This window comes from Aricia agestis, chromosome 20, assembly GCF_905147365.1.
Source record: "Aricia agestis chromosome 20, ilAriAges1.1, whole genome shotgun sequence".
NCBI lineage: Eukaryota > Metazoa > Arthropoda > Insecta > Lepidoptera > Lycaenidae > Aricia > Aricia agestis.
Window position 1 is genome coordinate 14,101,554 of NC_056425.1, and position 27,900 is coordinate 14,129,453.

Here is a 27,900-nt window from a genome sequence, read left to right on the forward strand (position 1 = left end):
GATCGTATAGTAATACCCACAAAGCAACAAATAACCCAATCGCAAAGCAAAAACAAAAGTCCGTTTTTCTAACCAAGTCAAATATATTTTTATCGACAATTCAGAAACCAAAGAACCAGAAACAATGAATATCTGAAAGAAAGCGCTGTGGTTGCTCCTCTGCGTTACCGTCTGCACAACCACACAATGACGAAATACACTATCTACTACAATAACATAAGCCCGAAGCTTATGAGAGCCCCCGGCCGATTCCGCCGTAACCGCTATGTCCCTCGGCCGCCGCCGCGCGACATATTTTTTGATTCCGCGTAAGTTTATACGTTTGAAAACTTCTAAAGTATTGATCGAAATTGTATAGTGTAAAAGACAATTATAATCTACATTTAATGTCTTAGCTTCCAAACATGTTTATTTGGATAAGGGTTAATGTTGTAAATTGTTAAAATCGCTTCGTAAATAAGCCATTATTTTTCGTAAAAAGTAAAGAACAAAAATGGCTATTGTGAGTTATCCCTAAGAAATAGACATATACCATCACGGACTTTTTTGTTTACCTTATTAAGGTGTACAATACTGTAGTACATTATTTTGATCTATCTCGTAGGGTTTAGCCAGCGTTTGCAATATAAACGCAAAAAAATGAATTTATTTACGACATAACATTAGAAACCTCTAAAATTATCAGTGTTTCTCTACCATATTATGCATATGTTATACATATAAACCTTCCTCTTGAAACACTCAATCTATTAAAAAAACCGCATCAAAATCCGTTGAGTAGTTTTAAAGATCTAAGCATACATACACACATACATACAGACAGCGAAAAGCGACTTTGTTTTATACTATTTAGAGATTTTATAGAAGTAAAGAAGATCAAAGAAGATGCGCCTATTCTCAAGAGTCTGTATTTTGAGATTAATAAGCCTATCGTGATAGTTTAAATTAGATCGTCCTGGGTTATAACGGTAAAAAAGAACCTTGACAAATTTCCTTTGTACGCGCTCAATGTCCTCTACGTGGACTTTATAATTAGGAGACCATACGGGGCTCCCATACTCTAAGATAGTCCTCACGAGAGTTAAGAATAGATATAGAGAACTGTTAGGTTTTTTGAAATCTTTAGTTGTCCTTAAAACAAATCCTTGAATTTGATTGGCTTTGCAAATAATGTGTTCATAATGAGCACGAAAGGAAAGTTTCTCGTCAAAAAGGACACCCAAATCTTTAACAACTTGAACGCGGGTAAGTGCTTGACCATCAATGCTATATATCCAGTTAATTTTATTACGTTTTTGAGTGAATGAAATAACAGAGCACTTACCAACGTTCAAGTACATACGATTTGCTTTACACCAATCTGATATTTTGTCAATGTCTCGCTGAAGGGCCAAGCAGTCTTCATTTTTAGATACCAATCTGAAAATCTTAAGGTCATCTGCGTACAATAGACAATTACAAGACAGTTCAAGTATTAAATCGTTTATGAAAATCACGAATAATAGAGGCCCTAGGTGGGAACCTTGAGGTACTCCCGATGTAACATTGGCTGGTGAGGAAATGAAACCCTTCAACGCTACTAGTTGATTCCTGTTCATTAGATAGGAGCATATCCATCTATACAAGTTTCCATGAATACCATAGGACGCTAATTTACGACAAAGTAGGCGATGATTTACTTTGTCAAAGGCCTTCGTAAAATCTGTATATACGGCGTCTACTTGGCCACCAATGGAAAAAGCTTGGCAGAGATAATTTTTATACTCCAATAAATTTGTGACAGTTGATCGACCCTTTATAAAACCGTGTTGCTTGTGTGAAAGAAGTGGTTTCATGTGACTATAAAGATGATCATAGACTAAAGACTCAAATATTTTAGCGAAACAGGAAAGAATACTTATAGGTCGATAATTTCTGCAATCTGTCTTATCGCCACTTTTAAATATTGGGATAATATGTGCTGTCTTCCAACGGTCAGGGAAAGCTCCACTGGCTACAGATTTATTATAAATGATAGTTAGAGGTATTGATAACTCCGTAACAAGCAGCTTTATAAAATAAGGGGGTAACAAATCTGGTCCAGCACCTTTATTAGTATCTAGTTTTTTTATTTTTAATATTATATCACTTTGTTTAATTAATATATTGGACAACGTGTCAGGTATGCAATTGCTGTTAGAGCTAGTGCAATATTGATAATCACATTAGAGGTCATCATTGCTGTCAAAAACCGAAACAAAGTAACTGGAAAAAAGATTACAAACCTCCTGACCGTTTGATGACGATTTACCATCAAATTTGACAGTGTTCGGTATTGAAACGTTACCTTTTCTGCTATTTACATACCGCCAAAATGATTTCATGTTAGGTTTTAGAGAATTCTCGGTCGCGGAAATATATTTGTCATAACATGTTTTAGTTAGAGCTTTACACCTATGTCTAAGCATAGAGAACACATCATAGTCGCGGGGGTTTCCAAATTTTTTGTAAAGTTTATGATATTTATTTTTTTCTTGGTTGCATTTTATTAAAGCTCTACTATACCAAATAGGGTATGATAAAGTTTTGTTAGATACGGTAGGAGTATGGTTTTTTATTATTTTAAACAGTGTGTCATAAAAGGCATCTGTACACGAGTTAATATCATTAGATCGCAAAATATCCTGCCAATTAACACGATTTAACTCAGATTTTAAGTTTAAAACGTCGCATTTTTTTAAATTTAGCCGTTCAGTGAGACATTGGCGAAGCTCTTTAGACATTTTAGGTAAAGATACACTAATAAGAATTGAGGGATGGTGCTTATCCACTTGGATTAATGCGAGCTCTTCGTTAACACTTACCAGCTCCATGTTTGACAAAACTAAATCAAGAAAACGATTATTGCAGTTTTTGACATTATTGTACTGTTTTAAGTTACAAAAAGACAAAAATTCGCTTAGAAGGTAAAGCTTTTTATTGTGTGTATGAGGTATCGCTGTATTAAGAGTATTATTACACCAAGCAGTGTAGTAGTCGGGGGTGTTGAAATCGCCCACAAGCATGAAGTTGTCAGCAGGGCAGCAATTAATAAGCAAATTTTGACAGTGGTTATAGAAACTTTCTAGAAGATTATGGCTTAGGTCAGGTGGCAGATAACAAACACATAAATGGAAGCGTGATTCAGTGTGTGAGTTAGGCAAAAGAGTTATCCAGATATCCTCCATATCACTATCCCAAGATGCCTGACGGATTACATGGTACTTTTTGTGGATAGCCAGTAAGACTCCTCCACCTTCGATTTTTTTCGATAGAGTATCTATACGATCGCGTCTAAAGACATTGTAGCGAGAATCAACTACTTCACTATCGAATACACTTTTGTTAAGGTTTGTTTCCGTCAGGCAAATGACATCATAATTACTATTTAATACATTTAGATGAAATTGTGTAAGCTTACTTCTTATTCGGTTTACATTTTGGTAATATATTTTAATCACTGCAAAAAATTAAAAGAAACTATACATAGAAACCACAAAAAGTGAAAATATTAAACTAGTTTATTTAGCATCTCGGCATTTTTAACTAATATGGCTGGACTCGTTTCATTTTTTCGAATATAAATATTGCCAAAACGGATCCATACAAATTTATAACTATTGTCCTTACAAAATTTACGGGCCAGGTTATGTATTTCTTTGACTTCGGGAGACAGGTGTTCAGACAAATAAATTCTGCAATTAGCGCCAGACAAACCGATATGAGTAGAAGACAGCCTATCGTTAGGGTGGGACTTGTTAAAACGTGTAGCTGCCGATATCTGTGTATCCCGCAGGCGTTGCGACGAGAGAGTGACCAAGATATTACGAGGTCTCTTAGAGCTGGGGTCCATCTTCGCCACGCGACGACATGCCTTAAGATCGTTTTCGGAGATAACAACATCTAAACACTTACAAAGCCCCTTAAATAATGCTATCAAGTTCTCGGATTTACTTTCAGGGACCTCATGTATTTCGAGATTTACATCCCGCGAGATTTTTTCCATAGTGGACAACCGTTTTTGTAATTTTGTCAGTGTAGTTTGGGATTTAGACAGCTCAGACTCAAGGTGTTTTATGCGAGAATTTTTCTCAGCGATATCCTTTTTGATATCGTTCTGTTCCATTGTGATAAAGTCGGTAGTAGCTGTAAAGTCCGCTTTTACCACTTGAATAGCCTGCCCCACCTCCGCGGCTACCATGTCCTTCATATCCTTTAGAAGTACAGATCTTAAGTTGGTCATAAAAGACGAGTCAAGAGAAAGTTTTTGATCCATGAGCTTCCCTATATTTTCCAAAGTAACAGGTTCACTACCTTTTTCGGCGCCTGACGGAATATTAAGAGCAATATTTGTATTTGACCCAGTAGTTATTTGACTGAAGGATACATTCAAGGATTCATCGCACAAGTCGTATTTGCGATTGCGACGCACAGGGGTATCGTCATCATTATATTTTCGTCTTGTAACATTTTCGCAGAATGGACAACGCAGAGAAGCAAGTTGAGCGGCATTTAATTGCTTATTTGCCTCTACTGTAACATTGAGGCATTCGTAGCAATATTTTGAGTGACACCCATTACATTTCAAGAAGTTGCTCTTACTTAGAATATTTTCACAACCGTGGCAATTCATTTCTGCTGACATATTAGAGATTGCAATACGAAAGCGAATGAAAATTTCGCAGCGGCGGCTCACGATCCAGTGGTCAAATGGCTCGGAACACAGCACATCGCACGAGGGGCCCGGGTTCGATCCCCGCCTACTCTTCAACTTTTCACAACTTTCAAAAACCGCAAACTCGTACCGAGGCCGCCACACTCACAGTCCGAAGTCCCAATCCTGAAGGGGCGAAGGCTCCAAGGAGACAGCACCCTGCGGGGGCTCCAATGTTCAGAGAGTACACAGCACAAAAAAATACACTACTCAAACAGACAACACGAAACACGTCCGTTCACCTCGAGAGTCGACGAACGAAAAAAGTTTTATATGATTTTTTATATTAGAACTTCAAATTGTAAGCCCCAAAACGGTGTACTTAAAGTAACTAAATATAATATACTTGTATTTGACATGTTATACCTACTTTGTGTTCAGACTTCAGTGTCACATTCATTCCATTTACAGAATTGTTATCGCTTTATTTAATTTGTATTATAATTATATTGTTGTTGATAAGTTTGTTTTTGTATTATTATTGTGGCTGAGCGCGTGTAGGTAAAATCACGACGTGTCCTAGCGCCTATACAGCATTTCGGTAATAAAATCCAAGTAAATATTTAATCTTGGTAATTAAATAGGTAGATACTTAATTCAGTAAGTCAACTTTTCTAATATCTTCAGGAATCGTTGTCCTTATGCGTCTAGGACTTTTTCTTATTTTTTTTATTAGAGAAATTAATGGAATGTAAATTAGACAAAAAACATTCCGATATAATAGTAGGTAAGTACTCATTAAAAATACACTAGCTAGCGCCTCAGATATTGTTATGCAGAGGTATTATATTATTTTGAAAATAAGTGGCGAGCGCGAGTCTAAAGCAAATAACTTAAAAATAGGCTTACCTAGTAGATTCAGCCTTATCGATGCCAACTAAACTTTAAAGACCGGTATAGTGAAGAAAACTTCATACAAATTATTTTTTTTACTTTCAACAAAGCTACGAAGCCGTTCTACTCCCAATTTGTTAATATCATAGCACGGCAAGTCTTCAAACCGCCTCATCCACTGCATCACTCGATCGTGGCGACGCGTCACCGGCATCAGGGTCTCCATAGACGTGGTGGTCGCGATTATACATAAGTCGCAGATAGTCATCTATAAGAGTGAAGTGGGTTTAGTACGGTACCGTCTCAACGTGAACAAATAGAATTTAAGGTTACTGTTACTGCCGCACTCACCGCCGTACTCAGAGACATTTAATTGTGATTAACATACAATTTAATGAAGAGTTTGACGGATATTTATGTATGGGGCTTATGTCAAAATTTTGAATTAATTACATTTAAGTAATTAATGTCCCACTCTGAGGCTGGTATAAAATATAGTCAGTACATAAGATGCGACGGTCTCAAGACGCGGTTCGGCTCTGTGATTGGTCCAAATTTTGACAGCCAACCAATCACACAGCCTGAACCGTGTATTGAGACCGAGATGCATCTTGAGTAGAGACTTATTTAATGATCACTTAACTTTAATTTAAAGGAAATTTTGTCATAATATTATACTCCATTACATTTTTTGTCAAACCCTTCAATAAATTAAAGTTAATAAGTCATTAAATCGAGCCAAGTTCCACGCTTTTGAAATGTGGTGCTGGCGCAAAATGCATCCCTTGGACCGCACACCGGACACGTCTATACTTCAACTCAACTCAAAATTACCACCCGCCTGTCCACGCTTTGTCTACAACGATCACTCGCCTTTTTTGGCCACATAGCCCGCCGGGAGCCTAATAATCTTGAGAGTCTCATACTAAGAGGGAAAAAGAGGCAGAGTGGCTACACGATGGACCAGGAGGCATATCATCAGGCCAAAAACAGACAAGACTTCGGGGTAGAGCCATGCTTCGACACGAATGGGCCGGCTCGACCGGTGAAATACCACGGGCTCACAGAAAACCGGCGTGAAACAGCGTTTGCGCTGTGTTTCGCCGAGTGAGTGAGTTTACCGGAGGCCCAATCCCCTACCCTATTCCCTTCCCTACCTTCCCCTATTCCCTTCCCTACCCTCCCCTATTACCCTATTCCCTCTTAAAAGGCCGGCAACGCACTTGCAGCTCTTCTGATGCTGCGAGTGTCCATGGGCGACGGAAGTTGCTTACCATCAGGTGACCCGTTTGCTCGTTTGCCCTCTAATTTCATTAAAAAAAAGACAAGTGGAGAGCTCTATCCCAGAAAGACAATTTTGGTGGTCACGTCCCTCAGCCATGAGGATACGACTAAGAAGGAAGGAAGGAAGAGAAGAAAGAAGGAAGGAATCATTAATCCTTCGATCGTGGATTCTTGGAAATCTATTGTTATTCTATTGTGTCTCGCTCACCGGTGAGCTAATGGGGCTTGATAGGTTAAATGTCTCTGAGCGCGGCCGTAACTGGTACTTAATAGTATCCCCGCGGTGATTCGGGCCAGAGCGTTGGTAGAGTGAATATATAAGTAGCAAATTAAATTCCGTCCAATATCCCACATAATATCCTTAGCTTTTAAAAACTGATATGGTCAGTACTCACTATCGAGTATCGGTATTACTCGATAGTTTTACTTCAAATCGAGTAAAAATTATCGTGTGGACCGCAAAACTCACACGCTCGAGTAAAGCTCGACGTCGCCAGGGGGGCTTCACATAGTCATGATCAAGACACAAGAACTTGTAATTTAATTTTGATTAAGTATTTACTTAGTGGTTCACCTAGGACCTGGACACAGCCCGGGGGGGGAGGGGGCGTCATGACCCCCATGCCCCCCCCCCCCCCCCACCCTGGATCCGCCCTTGTTCGTTGTTCGAAGGAAATTAGATCTAATTCCATCGAGCCGGCTCGATGCGAGCCTTCGAGTTGTGAGTTTTTCGGTCCACACGATAATTTTTACTCAATTTGAAGTAAAACTATCGAGTAATACCGATAGTGAGTACTGACCACACGTTATAATGTTTACCTCGTCACCAGTCAGCCAGGTGCGGTCTTTCAGTTTGTGCTCGAGGTGGTCCAGGCCGCGCTGCCATTCCTCAATTTTCTCCTCCGCCGGCCGTCGGCCGGCGAAAAATGATGACTGTAAAAATATGAAAAACATTTAAAAAGGGGGCAACTAACCCTAAAGTGTAGATTTTATAATTCATTTTTATACTTGAAAATAAGCCCCGAATTATTTCATTTTCTAAAATAAGATACTACATTATATTTCCGAGAATTCGATCTGAGCAAAAACACGATATCTTAAAATTTTCTCGACAAAAAAATCACAAAGATGCATCTTTTATACGTGGGAGAGCCATGCTTCGGCACGAATGGGCCGGCTCGACCGGATAAATACCACGTTCTCACAGAAAACCGGCGTGAAACAGCGCTTGCGCTGTGTTTCGCCGAGTGAGTGAGTTTACCGGAGGCCCAATCCCCTACCCCCCCTAGAAATTTTGAAAGACAATTTTGGTGGTCACGTCCCTCAGCCATGAGGATACGACTAAGAAGGAAGGAAGGAAGAGAAGAAAGAAGGAAGGAATCATTAATCCTTCGATCGTGGATTCTTGGAAATCTATTGTTATTCTATTGTGTCTCGCTCACCGGTGAGCTAATGGGGCTTGATAGGTTAAATGTCTCTGAGCGCGGCCGTAACTGGTACTTAATAGTATCCCCGCGGTGATTCGGGCCAGAGCGTTGGTAGAGTGAATATATAAGTAGCAAATTAAATTCCGTCCAATATCCCACATAATATCCTTAGCTTTTAAAAACTGATATGGTCAGTACTCACTATCGAGTATCGGTATTACTCGATAGTTTTACTTCAAATCGAGTAAAAATTATCGTGTGGACCGCAAAACTCACACGCTCGAGTAAAGCTCGACGTCGCCAGGGGGGCTTCACATAGTCATGATCAAGACACAAGAACTTGTAATTTAATTTTGATTAAGTATTTACTTAGTGGTTCACCTAGGACCTGGACACAGCCCGGGGGGGGAGGGGGCGTCATGACCCCCAATCTGCGCTCCAATCTGCTCGGGGCAAGAGCAAACACACAAAGGCACCCCCCTCGATATTAAACATGGACTTTTGTAATATCAGGGGATTACACTCCAACCTTAATGCCGTCCATTACCACCTTGAGACGGCAAGGCCGGCTTTGCTCTTTTTAACCGAGACGCAGATATCATCTCCGAGTGACACATCATACCTTTCCCACCCAGGGTATTACCTCGAGCACTCCTTTCTACCCAAAGCTGGAGTGTGTGTGTATATCAGAGATGATATCAGCTCTCGCCGCCTCAGCAATCTTGAGGTCATGGACCTATCAAACTTATGGCTCCGCATAGATTGCGACGACCACCCTCGCGTCTATGCGTGCCTATATAGGTCCCATAGTGGTGACCCCGAGACGGACCGACTCTTGGAGCACCTACAAGCTGCTTCAGATTTTGTGCAGCGGCAGATCCCATCCGCAGAGATCATAATACTTGGCGACTTTAATGCCCACCACGCCGACTGGCTCAATTCCAGTAAAACTGATCACGCGGGGAGATCTGTCTGCAACTTTGCCCTTGCGAACGACTTGACACAACTGGTTACTACGCCTACGCGAATCCCAGATGTGGATGGTCAGAATCCTTCCTTGTTGGACCTCCTGCTGACTTCAAATCCTGACGGCTACCAAATATCCGTAACCGCACCACTTGGTTCATCGGATCATTGCCTTGTTAGGAGTTCTGTGCCATTTACGACGGTGTTAAGACAGCGCGCTGTTAAATACCGTCGTGTGTGGCACTACAAGTCAGCAGACTGGGATGGGATGCGGTCGTTTTTTGCATCCTATCCTTGGGGGCACGTGTGCTTCTCGCCGGATGATCTCGACAACACTGCCAACTCTGTTGCCGATGTGGTGATGCAGGGGATGGAACTTTTCATTCCGACCTCTGTAGTGCCAACTGGCGGCAGATTTCGTCCCTGGTTTGGTTCATCCCCCAAAAAAGCTTCTCGCCGGAAGCAGGAGGCTTACCAATCCTGGGCCAACGCAGTGTCTGCTCGAGATTTAAATACCAGCACATATAAAAAGGAGTACAACCTTGCCTCTAGGTCCCTCAAGAAAGAGATTACTCGGGCAAAGCAACAGCACGTCAATAGAATTGGCAAGAGACTTGAGCGCCTCCCCTCGGGAACCCGTGCATTCTGGTCTCTGGCCAAAGCTATTGAAGGAAATTTCTGCAAGCCAACCCTACCATCCCTACACGTAGGAAATGGATCGTTGGCCCAGGACGCAAAAGACAAAGCCGATCTTCTGGGCAAGCTCTTTGCGTCAAACTCGACCCTGGGTGACGGGGGGCAGAAACCGCCGACCATACCGCGATGCACGAGCATCATGTCGGATATACGGTTTCATCAGCGCTCAGTGCGAAAAGCCCTCTGTTCCCTTGATATCCAAAAGTCGAGTGGGCCTGACGGAATCCCGCCTATTGTGTTGAAAAAGTGTGCTCCAGAGTTGGCTCCGGTCTTGACGCGTCTTTTTCGGCTCTCCTATTCCACTGGCATCGTCCCGGCTTCCTGGAAGACAGCCTTGGTGCACCCGATCCCCAAAAAAGGTGATCGCTCAAATCCTTCCAACTACAGACCAATCGCTATAACCTCTCTCTTCTCGAAGATAATGGAATCCATTATCAATAGCCAGCTTCTTCGATACTTGGACGGCCAGGGATTGCTAAGCGACAAACAATACGGGTTCCGTAAGGGTCGCTCGGCTGGTGATCTCTTGGCATACCTGACTCATCGTTGGGCTCAGGCAATTGAGTCGAAGGGAGAGGCATTGGCTGTTAGTTTGGACATTGCGAAGGCCTTCGATCGGGTTTGGCATAAAGCGCTGCTATCAAAGCTTCCATCATACGGGCTACCCGAGAAATTATGTAAGTGGGTTACTAGTTTCTTAGCAGACAGAAGCATAAAGGTCGTAGTTGACGGCGAATGCTCGGAAACTCAGTCTGTTAATGCTGGTGTCCCTCAGGGCTGTGTGCTATCGCCTACTCTATTCATACTGCATATCAATGACATGTTACAAACCAAAGGCATTCATTGCTATGCGGATGATAGTACAGGTGATGCTGTATATACCGGCTCCCCTAATATTTCTCGGCAAAATGTCACTGAGAGTCGAAACGAACTTGTGTCTAAGGTGGAGAATTCATTGGAGAAGGTCTCTGAATAGGGTAGACGTAACTTAGTCCAATTCAACCCCGACAAGACACAAGTCTGCGCGTTCACCACTAAAAAGTCACCAATGGTCGTTTATCCTCGTTTCGAGGGCACATCTTTAACCATCTCCCCTAGCATTGAGATACTTGGCGTCAACATATCGAGCGAAGTCCAGTTCCGATATCATCTTGAGGGTAAGGTCAAATTAGCCTCAAAGAAGCTTGGCGTTCTTAACAGAGCGAGACAGTACTTCAGTCCGGACCAACGCCTACAACTCTACAAGGCGCAGGTTCGGCCTCATATGGAATATTGTTCTCATCTCTGGGCAGGGGCGCCAAAATACCAACTGCTCCCTCTGGATCGTATCCAACGAAGGGCTGCTCGAATTGTTGACTGCCATAGTGTTTCAAACAGCTTGGACCCCCTGGAATTACGCCGAGATGTTGCTTCACTCTGCATCCTCTATCGGTTGTATCACGGGGAGTGCTCTGAGGAATTGTTCGGAATCATACCACCTGCAACTTTTCGCTATCGTCCCACGCGAAAAACATACCATCCTCATCACCTTGATGAGTGGCAGTCTTCCACAGTGCGTTTTTCGCGTAACTTTCTGCCGCGCACTGTAAAACTCTGGAATGGGCTGTCACCAGCAGTATTTCCGGACCGATACGACCTGCAAACCTTCAAGAAAAGAGCGTATACCCTCTTAAAAGGCCGGCAACGCACCTGCAGCTCTTCTGATGTTGCGAGTGTCCATGGGCGACGGTAGTTGCTTACCATCAGGTGACCCGTTTGCTCGTTTGCCCCCTTATTTAATAAAAAAAAAAAATCTAATTTTCACGAATTTTTCATTTATTGCCACAACCGTGCCTTGAACTAAGTTTAATATTTTAACACATTGTATAAAATTCTATCATTGAGAGATCGACCTAGCGGATTTTTAAAATGTTGTATATTTATCGAGTTATTGAGAAAAAACCATCGCTAGTAATATTTATGTCTATGGAAAAAACTAATTTGGCGATGAATCCGCGTCGTTCTTTTTCACCTGGCATATGAAAGACGGGCTTGAGTGTGAAGAGAGGACGATGTTTGATTTTTGGGGTTAGTCACCCTCGTGTTAACCTGGTCTGGCGCAAGTGGGCCTAAAAGCTTATAGCCTACGAAGCAAAATAAATTCATCAAAAGTACAAAAATTCCTTTGCCATACAACATTTTTATTAAGTAAGTATAATTAAGTACAAAATTTTACATCTTTCTACCGACCGTATGTCGGTAAAAAGATGGATTTTTTTTATGATTCATTCATAGATCGAGATTGATTTAATTATCCTCCAAGGGTCAAGGACAGAAGGGACCGAGATGCGTGGGAAAGGAAGTGGTAGGGCCGCGACCCGCGTAGGGCGCAGGGCGGAGGGCGCCGGAGGGCCAACACATCGTGACCGCGGCGCGTGAGTTGACCCGTGTCGACTGTCGACTATACACTATACAGTCATGACTGGACTTTTCAACAAGGTTATTATTAGATTATCTATTAGCTTCTACTTCCTACGTGAGTTTACCGGAGGCCCAATCCCCTACCCTTTTTCCTTCCCTACCCTCTCCTATTTCCTTCCCTACCCTCCCCTATTCCCTTCCCTACCCTCCCCTATTCCCTTCCCTACCCTCCCCTATTACCTTATTCCCTCTTAAAAGGCCGGCAACGCACCTGCAGCTCTTCTGATACTGCGAGTGTCCATGGGCGACGGAAGTTGCTTTCCATCAGGTGATCCGTTTGCTCGTTTGCCCCCCCCCCTAATTTCATAAAAAAAAAATATTATAAATTCGAAAGTGTGTTTGTCTGTCTGTTACCTCGTCACGCCCAAACCTTATATGGGCATACCCAGAATTTTAGCGGGGGGGGGGGGGGGGGGGCAGCATACCTGTTTCGAGAAGATGGTCGATCTCGAAAATCATTAATATTGACTTTTATGAAAATCGGTTTGGGCGTGAAGAGGTAGACAGCCGACAGGCAGACAGACACACTTTCGCATTTATATTTTTTATTATTATTATGATATTTTATAGATTACGAGCCTTTACATTCGATTTATAACATACTTATTCATAAGACTCTAATTATTGTAATAATAATGATACATCCGGATGTAATAACATCCGGCTCGTAATCATTAAGTATATAAGGAATGTTAATAAAACACATAGGTGATAAACCACAGCTTTCCCAATTCTGTCTGTTTGTTGTTCAGATTACTGAACAACAACAAGCCTCTACATGTGCACACTCGACGACGAGCCTCTCCCCGAGATCCTCGGCCGTACATGCATTGCTCTGGTTTTCCACGCGAGAGCTAACGAGAGCGTCCCGTGGCCTATACAGTGTACTGAGTGTACACACTCGCGCTCGGCCTGTCTCGGGGTGCCACGACGAGTGTGTTATACAGCCGGCCCTAGCCGCCATGATAGGTTTATGAGATTTTTAGCTATTCTGTAGTTAATCATCGGCCAGTCATACCAGAACGTAGCTGTCAATGGGGAACAAGGTGCTAGCGTTGTAGAACATCATCTCGTGGACGGCGGCGCGGTGGGGCTCCGCGGGCAGCAAGCGGCGCCCTCGGGCTCCGGCGAGCGCGCACAGATGCAGGGCTATTGCGTGGCTGTCCGCTATCACCTGCGTGCCCGTCACCAGAGCTGGCACTTTTTGGAGAGGGTTTATCTGAGGAAACAATAGATGACTAGCTGATGGCCGCAACTTTTAGAACAAGAGAGTGCCAAAGAAAGCTTTCCCGACTCCCGTTTCAGTCAGAAAGTACCCTAGCTACCATGAGCCAATTCTGTTGTAACATTATAATGTTGCATTAATTTCATCATTCAACAATAAACCACTGTCCGTACTTTAGATGGTTATCGCAGTAATTAGTCATGTTGCGTCTTACGCTATAATGTATGCAACTGTTTGGCGCTATAAATTATAATGTATGCCAGTATGTTTGGGCACGCTGCACGCATGACGCAGCACGCATGATGTACTTCGATGCGTTCAGTGTCCTAGACGCAGTTTTGTAGGTCACTATATGCTTTTAAAGAACGGATGCAACTTAGTATTAGTATATTACGTAACTATTTAAAGTATGATACAAATGTAAGTATATTATCTTCTACAGATACAGGCTACATTTTTGTTTCTCGTGCGCGCCTAGCTTTATTTACTGGTCATATTATGTTTTAGTTTGTATTTCGTTTTTACATTTTACTAGAAATTGTGCCCGCATTCCGCAACGACTAATAGCCGAAATCAGACCTATAGCCTTTCTCTACAGTCTACAGCACCTGGATTCTGCACTCAAAATTCTCAAAATTGGTTCAGCGGTTTTCCCTAAGCACCTAGAAACCCGAGAGTTTAAATAACATTATTATAATATAATAATAATATAATATCTATGGACGCTTCACACCACGTCAGTCTGGCCCCCTGCTAAGTACCTAAAGGACTTGTGTTACAGGTACCAGACAACGGATATATATTTAATATTTTTTATACTATACATATATTTAAGATTTTTATTATATGATACACATATTTAATACACATCCATGACCCAGGAACTTTGAAAATCTTTTTGTTCCGTCGGCGGGATTCGAACCCGCGACCCCCGGCTTGAGCTACCAACGCGCTCACCACTGAGCCACAGAGGTCGTCATATTATGAATATTATGTTTTACCTTTTTATACTCCTCGGTCCTGTGTTCTCCCTTGAAGAGGTCGACAAGTCTATACTCCAGCGGAATATCCAGCATGCAGGCCGTCATCCGTACGAAGCGTACTGGCGGGGAAGCGTCGTCGCCGTACAACACTAGCTTGTTACGTGACATCCTACAACATGAGAAAGAAATAGCTTAACTAAACCTTTACTCCGACTTGTTCATTACTAATTATAAGATCCTATAGGTAGTGTTCTCCGTTGAAGCGAAGATACTAAGAGAAGTTCGCGAACACACAAAGAGAGATTCGGTTTATTATTTTAATTATTATGATACAAGTGTTCAAGCGGATATATATCTTCGACTGTACATATCTTATCTTACGGTTTGTATTAGGTCCTAGGTCGATGGTTAGGCCATTTACCTAAGTACCTGCACACACAGCAGCTTCTTAGCGGTAATTAAACTAATGGATTTTTAACGAATAAGGCCAGTAGTTTACTAATTAGCAATTAGGTAATCTTTATCTTTAACTTTTACGGCCGTTCCCAATATTTGATCTATCTCTGGTTTTGCCCTACTAGAGATAGGAATAGCTCACAATTGACATAAAATATATGTATCTAATGTCTAATGTGAGCTATTCCTATCTCTAGTAGGGCAAAACCAGAGATAGATCAAATATTGGGAACGGCCGTAAAGCAGTATATCGTTATCTGAAGATGTTTATGCCGTTGCATTGTGTACTACGATAAACTTTGAAGTGAGTACCTCAGTGAGTACTATACAGATGTACTATATTATGTTAGTGTGTGTACCACTCTCATTTTTCACGCTAGGTGGTCCGGTCGGTACCACAGCTACCACTAGTAATAGAAGTTAGAACGGTGTCTACTTACATTGTGCAGAGGCGACGCGTTGTGTTACATATTTTTCTGAGAACCATGTTCGTTCCCACACGTGTGATGCACAGCGCTGATACTAGACCCAACTGTTGATTCCAAAGGCATTACAATTGCAAAGCGAAATGAATTTTAATGACGGCTAAACTATGTAAAACCATCTCCGCGTCTCGCTTTTCTGAGTTGGATTTGTAATCAAAAACCCGAGCGGAAAGATATTATGTCCTTGCCGAAAACAAGCGTAAAATTGCACATTTTGGGAGTCATTATCTACTTTCAATAAAAGACAAAGGTAATATAAAGTAAGTTTTATTTGAATTATAAAAATAAAAAAAATTAAACACATGTTTGGTTCAGTTACAGTAAGGCACACAAAAGGCCATAGATTGCAATTAAAGCTTATCATTACTTACAGTAATATAATATACTCTAGTTATCTAAAATTACTTTAGAATAAATAAAATAGGCCCTGAGCAGAAGGAGCAGTATTCCTCTGCGCCCTTCTAGACAGAGCCTTAGGCACAATTTAGTAAGTACATAGTTGCCTAGAACTTTAAGTTTAGTACGAGAGGGTTAAATTGACTATCATTAATAAATCGGTTTAACACGTTGATAATTTAGTAGACCATCTACTAAATTACCAATCACTTGCTTTCTTTTCTGATTAATTGACAAAAATATTATTATTAAGAGTTAAGACCACTTGCATCTAAGACATCCACCAATAATTCAAGAAATGTACACAACAGACCACGCCATTCATACTCGTATGTATACAGAATATGACTGACGCAACGGTTTACATTTTATTGATAAATTACGTGAGACCATTTCAGTGGCTGTGTTATTTGCAATACTTGTTTTCGTGTGTATGTTCCGACTTGAGCATCGAGAGCGGAAACATTTTGCAATTCGAACATCCTTTGTCTACATTTTGAAAAGATGTGTTTCTTGAGATATTATAATATCACGTTTTATCAAGTTGGTTTGATGGTAGCCAGTGAATTCACAGTTACTTTACCTCTGATATGACAATAGCTGTAAATTATGAATATACCTAATAACCCTAAAGGCCTGAACACACTATTAACATGGAAAAGTTTTTAGTTGCCTAACTAGTAGTTAAATACATACCTGACCTGAAAGAATAAATTATTATACTATAGAATCAGTACATTATATGTATTTCTATTCTCATATTTAATGAAAAATGCTGTTCTTATAATTTTTAAGCTACCTCTCTTTTATTCTGAATGTAAGATTCTGATTAGACCACATTGTGTGACATTGTGGAAGTGTATATTGTTAGACTTGATATAGTTATTTAGAATTATCATAGAACAATACAATTATTGTTTGTAATAGTAAATACACTTGCATGAAATATCAATAAGAGATTGTCAATAATACAATACTGAATAAACAAAACAATTTTTTGCTGTTGAGTGAGATAAAAGATCTAAATCTAAACAATATTTAAAAAAAAAACTAATAATAACATAAATTCGATAATTCTACAGCTATTACTAACACTAAGATTAGATTAAAGCACCAACTCAGGCACCAAATAATACTAGATTGGAGTTAATATTTTGAGATTATAACATTGAAACTTTGGAAGAAATTAATATTCCTTTCTAAAATTTTATAAGGTCTAATTTTTTATATTAATTTAATAAATTGTTTGTAAGTTGCCTTGAGTAATATGAATGAATGTGTTACATGTTATTTATGTCATTGAAATTATTTTAATTGTTATAAATTGTATAAAATTCAGTCTTGAATAGTCAAATAAATCTAATATATAAAATTCTCGTGTCACAGTTTTCGTTGCCATACTCCTCCGAAACGGCTTGACCGATTTTGATGAAATTTTGTGAGCATATTGAGTAGGTCTGAGAATAGGCCAACATCTATTTTTCATACCAAAAAAATATATATGGCAAAACGTTTGCCAGGACAGCTAGTATAATATAGCTACATAACATGTTAAAGTCACCCTAAAGTGATTTATAACATTTAATGAGATATTATAAATATAATACCAACAAAAATATACTACCAATACAGTATGCAATTATGTGTGTCATATTATGTTAATGTATGAAGTTTTAATATAGTTACTATAGTTTTTAAGAGGTATCATAGTTACTTTGAACTGAGAAAGATGAGATTCAGCCTTTACTATTTACTACTAGTGGTTTCTTGTAGTAACATTTTGGAATGTTTATTTAATGTTTAATTTTAACATTGATAATAATCACTAGATTGGAATGCTTAATGTAGAGATAAATCTTTAAAAAATATTTTTAATAGCCACATAATTATACTCATACAACTAAACGATTAAAACCTAAATGGCTCATTGGTTCTGCAGGTACTTCTACAGTTAACTAAAAATAAATTATAACTTATGTAATACAGAAAATATTTTTACAAAATAAAATATAAAGTTATACAAAAATGTAACAAGAGTCGATATCAAAATCTTGAGCTTGAGTTTCTTAAGTCTTTTAATTTTTTTTGAGATTCTACAAATAAAAATCAAGGAGTAAAAAAAGTAGTGTTTCTTTGTTCAATTGAATAAAAAATCCTCAAAACGGACAAATGTACTATGTTGCCAGTAAAATTAACCTGAACAATATTCCCTGGTATAAAAAAAATATATTAAAAAAGGTACCATACCAATTTCGGTGACACTATGTAGGGGAATTTCTATTGGATCTTACACCCTCGCCTTTTCTTCTGCATGGCTGCTTGCTTGCTATTTTTCTTAGCGAGGCCATCGGGAGTGATGTCCGATATGACTGACAGCCTCTTAGATGGATCCGGGGTGTAACGTTCAAAACTATGGCTACCCTGACTGTGATCAGATTGGAAGGAGGCATTGTAGAGATTGTTGTTCTCACTCACACTATGTGACATAGACGTGGTGGGGCTATCAGTATTGGGTCCGTCTGTTGGATAATGAGAGGCCGGGCGGATGCTCACGGGATCCGGAAATCTTGGCTTCTTGCCTGTTGCGGGGGGAGGTGGAGGTTGTCGGTGATGAACTGAGGTACTGGCGGTAGACTTGTCCAAGTCGAATGAGCGCGTGTGCACATGGAAGTTGTTGGTATTCGAACCGCTGGAGCCCGGGGTGTAATATTGCTTCGATATCTCCTTGGACAGCAGGGCACTGGCTTTGGACTGGATTTGCTCCTTCTCGAATGGTTCAACATAATTTAAATCTGAGTCCACGGACTTGCACAACCTCATACCGTTTTGCCGGATCATGTCTCGGGGATTGCTGTAGGCGTCACAGAGAGTCGCCTGGGGGGGTTGGGGGAGCTCCTGCTGTTGAGCCATGCGCTGCTGCTTCTTCAGCAGAGCTTTTTGTCTCGCTTTCTCCTTGGCCCTCTGCAGCTTCTTGTACTCCCTCTCCTGGAGGAGGCGGGCGAGCTCCCCGTCCTGGGCCTCCACGGCGCACCTCATGTCAGCGAGCATGTCGTCCTGGCCCTCGGCCTGCTGGCTCAGTTGCCGCGCCAGGCGGGCATCTTTCTCCTCCTGCTCCAGGCGGCGCCGCATCTCCTCCAGTTCGGCGGCAGACAGGCCCAGCTCGTCGGGGTCGACGTCGGGCGGCGGGCGCAGGTCGAGGTCGGCGGGGGGCGGCGGCGGGCGGCGGGCGGAGACCCCGGGCCGGGGCGGCGGCCGCTGCGGCTCAGGCGGCTGGTGGCGGCTGTGGCGGCGCAGGTTCACCTCGGCCATTTCGCGCGCGATGTCGGCGTCCAGCTCGGCCTGGCGGCGGCGCGCCTGCTCCCGCAGCCATACCTCGTGCTCGATGTCGCGTTGCTCGCTCAGCGCTACGGGGAAGTCCTCCCGGATCTGTTGGTTCCGGTACCTGTTCTCGCACAGGTGGGACGATATCTCGCGGTCCTGCAGACGGTGCGCCAGGGCTCCGTCGGCCCGCACTAGCCACTGCTCCCTCAGGTCGGTGACGTGACCCATCTTCGGCATTGTGTCCCTCGTTTGTATTCCCGACATACTTACGGGGTTTTACGTACCGTGTTTTAAAAATGTCTGCTACTTATGTTTACGGTATCGATCAAGCTCACATTATCTTTTTTTTATTTTGTTTGTATCCCAATATAGCAACAAATACAGTCTATCTCATTCACCAAAAGTGTATTCATTAACTTTCTTCGTCGTTCGTGAGAATAAAAGAGCACTTTAGTTTCACAACGATCGCAAAATTAACAATAGGTTTGATTATCTACATATTTAATTATCAACTTCCACAAATGCACTAGTCACACCATCACATTAGGTACCTCCGACCTCCCTTCCAATTTTCTTCGTAAATTCTCGAGAAATTGATCGCAGAACCACGCAGAACGCAGAAGATTTCTGTCATTTTTTTGTTTAAAATTTTTCCGTCAAATTCCGACAAATCAAATTTGACGTTTGATGTGCACCACAGATTATAATAAGGAATAAGGAGATGTGTGCACATGTGCACCATATTACTATGCTCTATCTATAGTCTATGGCCACTGGGAGAAAAAATAACGTTCTTCAAAATTCATTAATTTTGAGGAACGTTATTTTTTAAATGAAAATTTTTGTTGCGTTTAAAAGTGAAAAAAATCTAGATTTTCACGATGACTTCACATTATTTTGCCGGTGGGCGTGAATTTCAAAATGGGTTAAAATCACGTGGGCCACAAATAATGTTATGTCATCGTGAAAGTCGTGAATTTCTTTCCCTTGTAAATCGGTTATTTTGAAGAACGTTATCTTTTAAACCTAAAATTTTTTGTTGTGACCCGCGACACCAAGACTGACCAAGACCAAAACATGTTTGTGGCCCGCATGAAAAAAAGGTTGGGGACCACTGCTATACGAACGTATGAACCGTACGCAGTTAGGCTTTAATCAAACGGCAAAAGTTAGTAACGTACGGCGATGCGCCTTATGGTCAATAGACAAAATAATAGACTCGGCCACGGAATGGGATATATTTTAACGTCATTTGTCAGATGAAGAAAGACAGCTTAGTCTATGGCCGCTATTGATTGGTCGACGGGGAAATGTAAAAAATGGCTGCCTTGCCTTCTCCTACTCAGGTAGAATTTACGAAAATTAAATTATCAGTGTAGTGTTGACTATATGAAATAAAGTTTCATATCCAAGTTAATAGACATATCTGCCAGTTTGCGAAGTTTCAATGGTATATAGGACATAAACACGGTAAAATTTTGAATCAAAAGTGTCGCGTACTTGTCGGGATTAACTGCTGCTATAATAGTTAAAGTTAACTTGTTTTCACGTCCAACTATGGTATTTTGTGAACAGAAATAGGAGTGTGGTGACTTTCTGTGGTGTTTATAGTTAATTTATCGTAATAGAACTATATAATTTGGTTTAATTGCATTAGTTTTTGCGCGAACAATAAATGTCAGTCCGAGTAGACATGTCACACCCATACAACAAGCGAGTCTAAATAATTTACATTACAATCAATTTATAATCGTGCTTTCAAAATGTGGATTGAACCGTTGCAGGTGGCAGGGACCCACAGCTCTATATACGAAGCGTACTATCACCAAGTGAGTATCACCCTCAGTTTTACACACTTATCAACTCTCCCATATAATAGTTGCAGGGCTAATTGGAAATATTAGATCGTAAAATATTTACATAAGAGCACTAACGCCGCTACGTTTATGTATTGAGCAATTATAAAGGACCATCACAAGGTCACAACAAAAAATCAATAAACTTCATATTTTAGTAGTACAAAAACATTAGTCTTATAAGATTGGCTGTATTGTTTTTACTTATTTTTAAATATTTAACTGCCAGTTTATGTGATTTATAAGTAGTTGTGTGTATTTTCAAATTATTGTCTTATTTTCACTTTATCATGTTTTAACAACTTTGGATTATTCAAGTAGTCTTTTTAATTCTCTTAAGATTTAAAAAGTGTAAGACTTTTTATTTCTTCTCACAACTTCCTAACTCTTAGTGATACAATTGTCTAAAAGAGTTCACTAGGGTGGGATAGAATGAGAAGAATATTCTGCTGAATGCCATAATATTTATTTCAGATACTTCAACTCAATTTAGCTGAAAACCTCTAGCTAAATGCCCTTAAAAGGGAGAATTAAAGAAAGTATCACCATGTAATATTGTCTTGTTCTGGCCTTCAATCCGCAGAGGAAAAAATGTACTATTTGAAACAGAAAAGCTACATAGTAAGCTGTAGAAAACAATTTTTTATTACAAGCATATGCATGTAATAAGAAATTGTTTTCTAAATTGTTGGTAAACTGTATAGTTTGCCAACAATTTATTAGACATTGTATGTTGTAGGAGATGATAATATAATGATATTATATGCTTGTAGAGAAATGTAATTGACAGCTTACTATGTTGTTTCTCTGTATTATAAGTGCATTTTTTTAACTCTTTGCCCAGGCTCAAGACAAGACACAATACTAAACTTGCGTGCAAAAAAATCGACCCACCTCTCTCCTTATGATTCAAACGGTAATAACTCAAGAAATATAATTAGTATTAAATAAATTTTGGAATCGTATAAAAGGTAGTACAATAAGGATTTAATTATTGCTATAGTTATTGTAATTGTAAATTGTTTACTAATTCTACAGCCTTAAAACAAAAACCGGTCAGTTTGGCATAACATTTCAGTAGGCAATTAATGACATCTTTCTTGTAAAAAATAGTAACAAATTGATTTCAATAGCTCATAGTTTTTTTTTTTTTAATGAAATAAGGGGGCAAACGAGCAAACGGGTCACCTGATGGAAAGCTACTTCCGTCGCCCATGGACACTCGCAGCATCAGAAGAGCTGCAGGTGCGTTGCCGGCCTTTTAAGAGGGAATAGGGTAATAGGGGAGGGTAGGGATGGGAAGGGAATTGGATAGGGTAGGGAAGGGAATAGGGTAGGGGATTGGGCCTCCGGTAAAATCACTCACTCGGCGAAACACAGCGCTAGCGCTGTTTCACGCCGGTTTTCTGTGAGAACGTGGTATTTCTCCGGTCGAGCCGACCCATTCGTGCCGAAGCATGGCTCTCCCACGTATAAAAGTGCCACCCATTACCCTAATTTAGGTTTCCATCCGGGTTTTCCTTGACCTTATCAAAGTTATGATGAACTCCTGAGCGATACCATGCCGATCTTCTTGTACAGCCACCTGGAGGTCCTGAAGGGTATCTGCGGCAAGAGTCCGGGCCCTGACCCTACTTTTGAGTTCTCCCCATAGGTGCTCAATAGGATTAAGGTTAGGACTCCTTAATGGCCAGTCCAAACCCGAAATTTCGACGTCGGAGAGATATTGACGAACTTTCGCAGCAACGTGCGGTCGAGCATTGTTCTACATCAATATGAAACCTTCATCAACAAAACCAGCACATGGCACCGCATGTTGTCCTAGTACGCCCTAAATGTATCGATAGGTACTCAAAGTGCCAAGGCGTGGCCCGGTTACGAACTTAAGATTGGTTTATGCATCAAAAGAAATCTCGCCCCATACAGTCCCCGAACACCTACCAAATGGAAGCCTTTCGTCAATGCACGCCTGCGCAAACCATTCTCCTTATCAACGGTATGCTTTTCTGCGACCATCGTTGCCATAAAGACTGATTTAGCTTTCATCAGAAAAGAGCACGACCCGCCATTGCTCCAATGAAAAATCAACATGAGAATTTGCGAAACTAAGCAGACTGTGTGCTGGGGCTAATTTTGGACCGTTAGCGAGTTTTTGTGAAGTCAAACAGCTGCCTGCAAGTCTTCGTCGTACAGTCTACTAAATTACTGTAACTCATCCGACTTCTCTTGGCCGTCGTTGCACTTGAACTGAAATGAGATGTCGATTCCGCAAGGACGTTGACACCTTAAAACGGTCATCACGTTCAAATGTAGCCCAATGTCTTCCTGAACATGGTCGCATGGTAAAGTTTAGGGTCTCTAGAATACTTCGGTATACTCTTGTAACCGAAGTTCGACTTAAATTAAGACTTCTAGCCACAACTCGTTGTCTAAATTCAGCTCTTAGCAAAGCCCTTGCTTGAGAGGCTTTATTTGGAGTAATATCCATTTCGCCACAAAGAAATTACGTTTAAAATGGAGTTAAATGAACAATAAATCAATAAAAATCGAGACAAAACAAAAACAATAAGATTTGACCGATTTTTCATACAGAACAAAACCGTTCAATTAACGATAAAAAAACTGAGTGATGGGGGTGCTTAGTGATTTGTGTCGTTTGTAGTCAAGCATGTTGGAAATGAAAATGTAGAGTAAACGTACACATTCCCTATCATATTAACTCGCATTATTAATAAAAAGAAATAATAAATAACTATAACTTTTTAAGATATACTGACTTGAATAGAAATGCGCGGGGTGGGTCGATTTTTTTGCACGCAAGTGTATAATATTCTGTTTAAAGATAACTTGCCAGCTTATTAATATGTTTTGGTATTTGTGTTATTTTTAAGAAGTGTCTAATACTATTAACATTTGCAAAGAAGTAATAATGATTCCTAGAGTTAAGAATGATTCCTAAGCTCAAATAATAAATTGATCATTAAAAAGGGTAACCATAATATTAAGATATTATGGTTAGGTTAGTTTAAATAATGACCACAGGCATGGGTGTACCGGGGGGGGGGGGGGGGGCAGCTGCCCCCCCCCCTGGATCATGTTGACGTCCCTACTAAGTACTTTTATCTATAAAAATTAAAAATTAAGAAAACGAATTTTTGCCATTTGTTTGCAATACAATATTTTTACAACTAAAAATTATGAATTTTTTTATTCTTTATAAGCACCTAGCTAATGAAAAATCTGATTTGCCCCCCCTGGCCCAGAACCTGGGTAATTTGCCCCCCCCTGACACCAGAACCTGGGTAATTTGCCCCCCCCTGGCCCAGAACCTGGGTACGCCCATGACCACAGGTTGCCCGACATACACTTTGCTTAAGTTACAGATCTTTTTATTCTATCGTTATCAGATAAATAAATTAATAATATATTTAAATCATACCCTGAAACTTTTAGGTTGACCCAAATGGATCAGGTGCGATACAGGCCCTGGACGCTGCGAGGTTTCTCAAAAAGTCTCGGCTCAGTGATGTGGTCCTCAGCAAAATATGGGACCTCTCTGACCCCACAGGGAAGGGATACCTTGACAAAGTGAGTACAAGTTTATTCATGATCGGAGGCTGTAATTATTGACAAAACTAGAGCCATAGTGTTTTATGGTATAAATGTTTTTGAGATATTTAAGAAAATGTTTTATGCCTTTGTATTGAGAGTATTATGTTATTATTTATAGTTACTTTAAAAAATCTTTATTTAAGGTACTGATTGAGTATTGACAAGACAAAGAAATGCATTTTTGTAATCATGTATAAAATCAAATTTTGCCAAAAAATATCACTAGATCACTCTCTGGTTCTAACATTGACAATAGGGGTGTAGACAGTAAACGAAATATAATACAAAATATTGTTTTTCTGAGAGTTTGTATCATAGAACTACCGAAAATGACATACTCATTAACTTTATTATAACATTGTTTATTTTATTGAATAAAAAGTGCATATTTAATCCGTAATATCACGTGATCGCAAACAGCCATCACAGAGTGTGACGTCACGATCTCCAATTTAACATTGTGTGTGACAGTGACATTTCTATGTCAAATCCATACAAAGATTTTTGTTGTTTGGTGGACCGTGACGTCATAGTTTTAAAATTTAATAAGTGGTTTTTTATATTTAAATAAGAGTGTATTACCCTATTCATACTGCATATCAATGACATGTTACAGACCAATGGCATTCATTGCTATGCGGATACTCTCCAATATTTCTCGGCTAAATGTCATTGAGAGTCGAAACGAACTTGTGCCTAAAATAGAGAATTCATTGGAGAAAGTCTCTGAATGGGGTAGACGTAACTTAGTCCAATTCAACCCCGCCAAGACACAGGTCTGCACGTTCACCACTAAAAAATGACCAATAGTCCTCGTTTTGAGGGCACTTCTTTAACCATCTCCCCTTGTATTGAGATACTTGGCGTTAACATATTGAGCGAAGTCCAGTTCCAATATCATCTAGAGGGTAAGCCGTAAGGCCAAGTTAGCCTCGAAGAAGCTTGGTGTTCTTAACAGAGTGAGATAGTATTTCAGTCCGGAGTCCGGACCAACGCCTACAACTCTACAAGGTGCATGTTCGGCCTCATATGGAATAGTGTTCTCATCTCTGGGCAGGGGCGCCAAAATACCAAATGCCCCCTTTGGATCGTATCCAACGCAGGGCCACTCGAATTGTTAACTGCCATAGTGTTTCAAATCAATGAAATCAAATCAAATCAATATTTTATATATATTCTTAAAAACTAACACTGTCACGTTTCGCCGGCGAAAACAGTTTGGACTCCTTGGAATTACGCCGAGATGTAGCTTCACTCTGCATCCTGTATCGGTTGTATCACGGGGAGTGCTCTGAGGAATTGTTCGGAATCATACCTCCTGCAACTTTTCGCCATCGCCCCACGCGAAAAAATATACCATCCTTATCACCTTGATGAGTAGAAGCCTTCCACCGTGCGTTTTTCGCGTAAATTTCTGCCGCGCACTGTAAAACTGTGGAACGAACTGTCACCGGCAGTATTTCCGGACTTATACGACCTGCAAGCCTTCAATAAGAGAGCGTATTCCCTCTTAAAAGGCCGGCAACGCACCTGCAGCTCTTCTGATGTTGCGGGTGTCCATGGACGGCGGTAGTCGCTTTCCATCAGGTGACCGGTTTGCTCGTTTGCCCCCTTATTTCATAAAAAAAATTATCATATATAATATAAAAATGAGTCGCTGAATGTGTTGCTAAGCGCAAAACTTGAGAACGGCTGAACGGATTGGGCTAATTTTAGTCTTAAAATATTCGTAGAAGTCCAGGGAAGGTTTTAAAGTGACACGAAGTTCACCGGGACAGCTAGTATAGTATATTTTTAGATGTAACAGATGTACTGTATCTGTAAAATATTATATATATTTCTTAAAAATAGTCTACACCCCTATTGAGTCTTAAAAATATGTTTTACAAACTCATTAGACCCAGATTTGCAGGCCTCTGTGTCAATCTGGGTCCCCATGTACGTCATACATCTGTAAGAGGCTACCAACTTAAACACTAGCTATCATTGGTTTTTTTTTATGAAATAAGGGGGCAAACGAGCAAACGGGTCACCTGATGGAAAGCAACTTCCGTCGCCCATGTGCGTTGCCGGCCTTTTAAGAGGGAATAGGGTAATAGGGGAGGGTAGGGATGGGAAGGGAAGGGAGTAGGGAAGGGTAGGGTAGGGGATTGGGCCTCCGGTAAACTCACTCACTGGGCTAAACACAGCGCAAGCGCTGTTTCACGCCGGTTTTCTTTGAGAACGTGGTATTTCTCCGATCGAGCCGGCCCATTCGTGCCGAAGCATGGCTCTCCCACGTTAAGTCAGTCATCATTTTCTTATCAACAAAAAATACCTGAAAAAAGAAGTTACTAGATTGATTCATTGATGAAGAAAAAAAAAAAGATTGATGCTCCCCCTAAAAATCTCTTTGTACTTAATGATTCCTGTAGCAATTGCTGAGAAATTAATTATGAGTATACAAGATCGTCTCGTTTAGAGCACACGAGAGTACAATTAGAATTGAGTATAGTGAGTGCCGACTGCCGAGTGGAAGCCGGCAGCGCACTGATTGGTGCAATTGTGCCGGGCGACTGGCGACTGGCGACTGGCGAGGGGCGAGGGGCGAGGGGCGAGGGGCGACCATCGACATTGTGCACACCTCACAACGTAATCCATACTATTTTACTGATATTGTAAATGCGAAAGTGTGTCTGTCTGTCTGTTACCTCTTCACGCCCAAAGCGCTGAACCGGTTGTGCTGAAATTTGGTATGGAGATACTTTGAGTTCCGTGAAAGGACATAAGATACTTTTTATCCCAGAAAAATGTACGGTTCCCGCGCGATAAACGATTTTTGGCGCAGCGGAGTTGCGGGCGTCATCTAGTAATGTTATAATTACTAAAGTATGTCTTTCTGTCTGTATGTTACCTCTTCACGCTTAAGTCGTTGAACCGATTTTGATGAATTTGATCTTATCCCGAAAAACGCTAAACAATATAGGACGCCACTACTATAGTCTATAGTATGCGTAAAACTATCCTCCCACATTCACAGTTTTCATCCTGAAGGCAAGGGCCAGTATTATATGGCAAGGGCCCTCGCTGTGAGTGCCACAAGAGAGCCCTCGTGCCTGCTACGTGCGTATATTATCAACTATAGCACTATAAGTTCTAGGTTTAGGGTTGAGTTAAGTATTTCCTAA

At 40.7% G+C, this 27,900-nt stretch overlaps 3 protein-coding genes across 4 annotated transcripts in view; 1 reads left to right on the top strand and 2 right to left on the bottom strand.

The window, feature by feature from the left end:
- Positions 1–5,016: 5,016 nt before the first annotated feature.
- LOC121737485 (glutathione S-transferase E14-like) lies at positions 5,017–15,761 on the bottom strand. The gene is made up of 5 exons (XM_042129168.1): positions 15,504–15,761; positions 14,626–14,776; positions 13,418–13,618; positions 7,670–7,783; positions 5,017–5,834 (listed from the first exon to the last, which is right to left on the bottom strand). Exons 1-5 carry the CDS (start codon positions 15,548–15,550, stop codon positions 5,610–5,612), a joined length of 738 nt encoding a protein of 245 aa, XP_041985102.1. The 5' UTR covers positions 15,551–15,761; the 3' UTR covers positions 5,017–5,609.
- A 1,688-nt stretch (positions 15,762–17,449) lies between these two features.
- Positions 17,450–19,898, bottom strand: LOC121736911 (actin cytoskeleton-regulatory complex protein PAN1). The gene has a single exon (XM_042128381.1). The coding sequence runs from the start codon at positions 19,527–19,529 to the stop codon at positions 18,222–18,224; it is 1,308 nt and encodes a 435-aa protein (XP_041984315.1). The 5' UTR covers positions 19,530–19,898; the 3' UTR covers positions 17,450–18,221.
- Positions 19,899–20,526: 628 nt separating this feature from the next.
- Positions 20,527–27,900, top strand: part of LOC121736910 (epidermal growth factor receptor substrate 15-like 1) — a 31,495-nt gene continuing 24,121 nt past the window's right edge. Inside the window, exons 1-3 of one of the 2 annotated variants that reach the window (XM_042128379.1) lie at positions 20,527–20,611; positions 21,050–21,094; positions 24,575–24,709. In XM_042128379.1, coding sequence (XP_041984313.1) covers positions 20,585–20,611; positions 21,050–21,094; positions 24,575–24,709 — 207 coding nt within the window. In that variant the 5' untranslated portion in view covers positions 20,527–20,584. Of the gene's footprint in view, positions 20,716–21,049; positions 21,095–24,574; positions 24,710–27,900 lie in introns of both variants that reach the window. The other variant, XM_042128380.1, reaches the window with a different exon arrangement.

Coding starts and splice junctions, on each gene's coding strand:
- LOC121737485 (XM_042129168.1), bottom strand. CDS start 15,550: ATGGTTCTCAGAAAAATATGTAACACAACGCGTCGCCTCTGCACAAT. Junction 13,619..14,625: donor GGACCGAGGAGTATAAAAAG/GTAAAACATAAT, acceptor TTGTTTCCTCAG/ATAAACCCTCTCCAAAAAGT. Junction 7,784..13,417: donor CCATTGACAGCTACGTTCTG/GTATGACTGGCC, acceptor ATATTTTTACAG/TCATCATTTTTCGCCGGCCG.
- LOC121736911 (XM_042128381.1), bottom strand. CDS start 19,529: ATGTCGGGAATACAAACGAGGGACACAATGCCGAAGATGGGTCACGTC.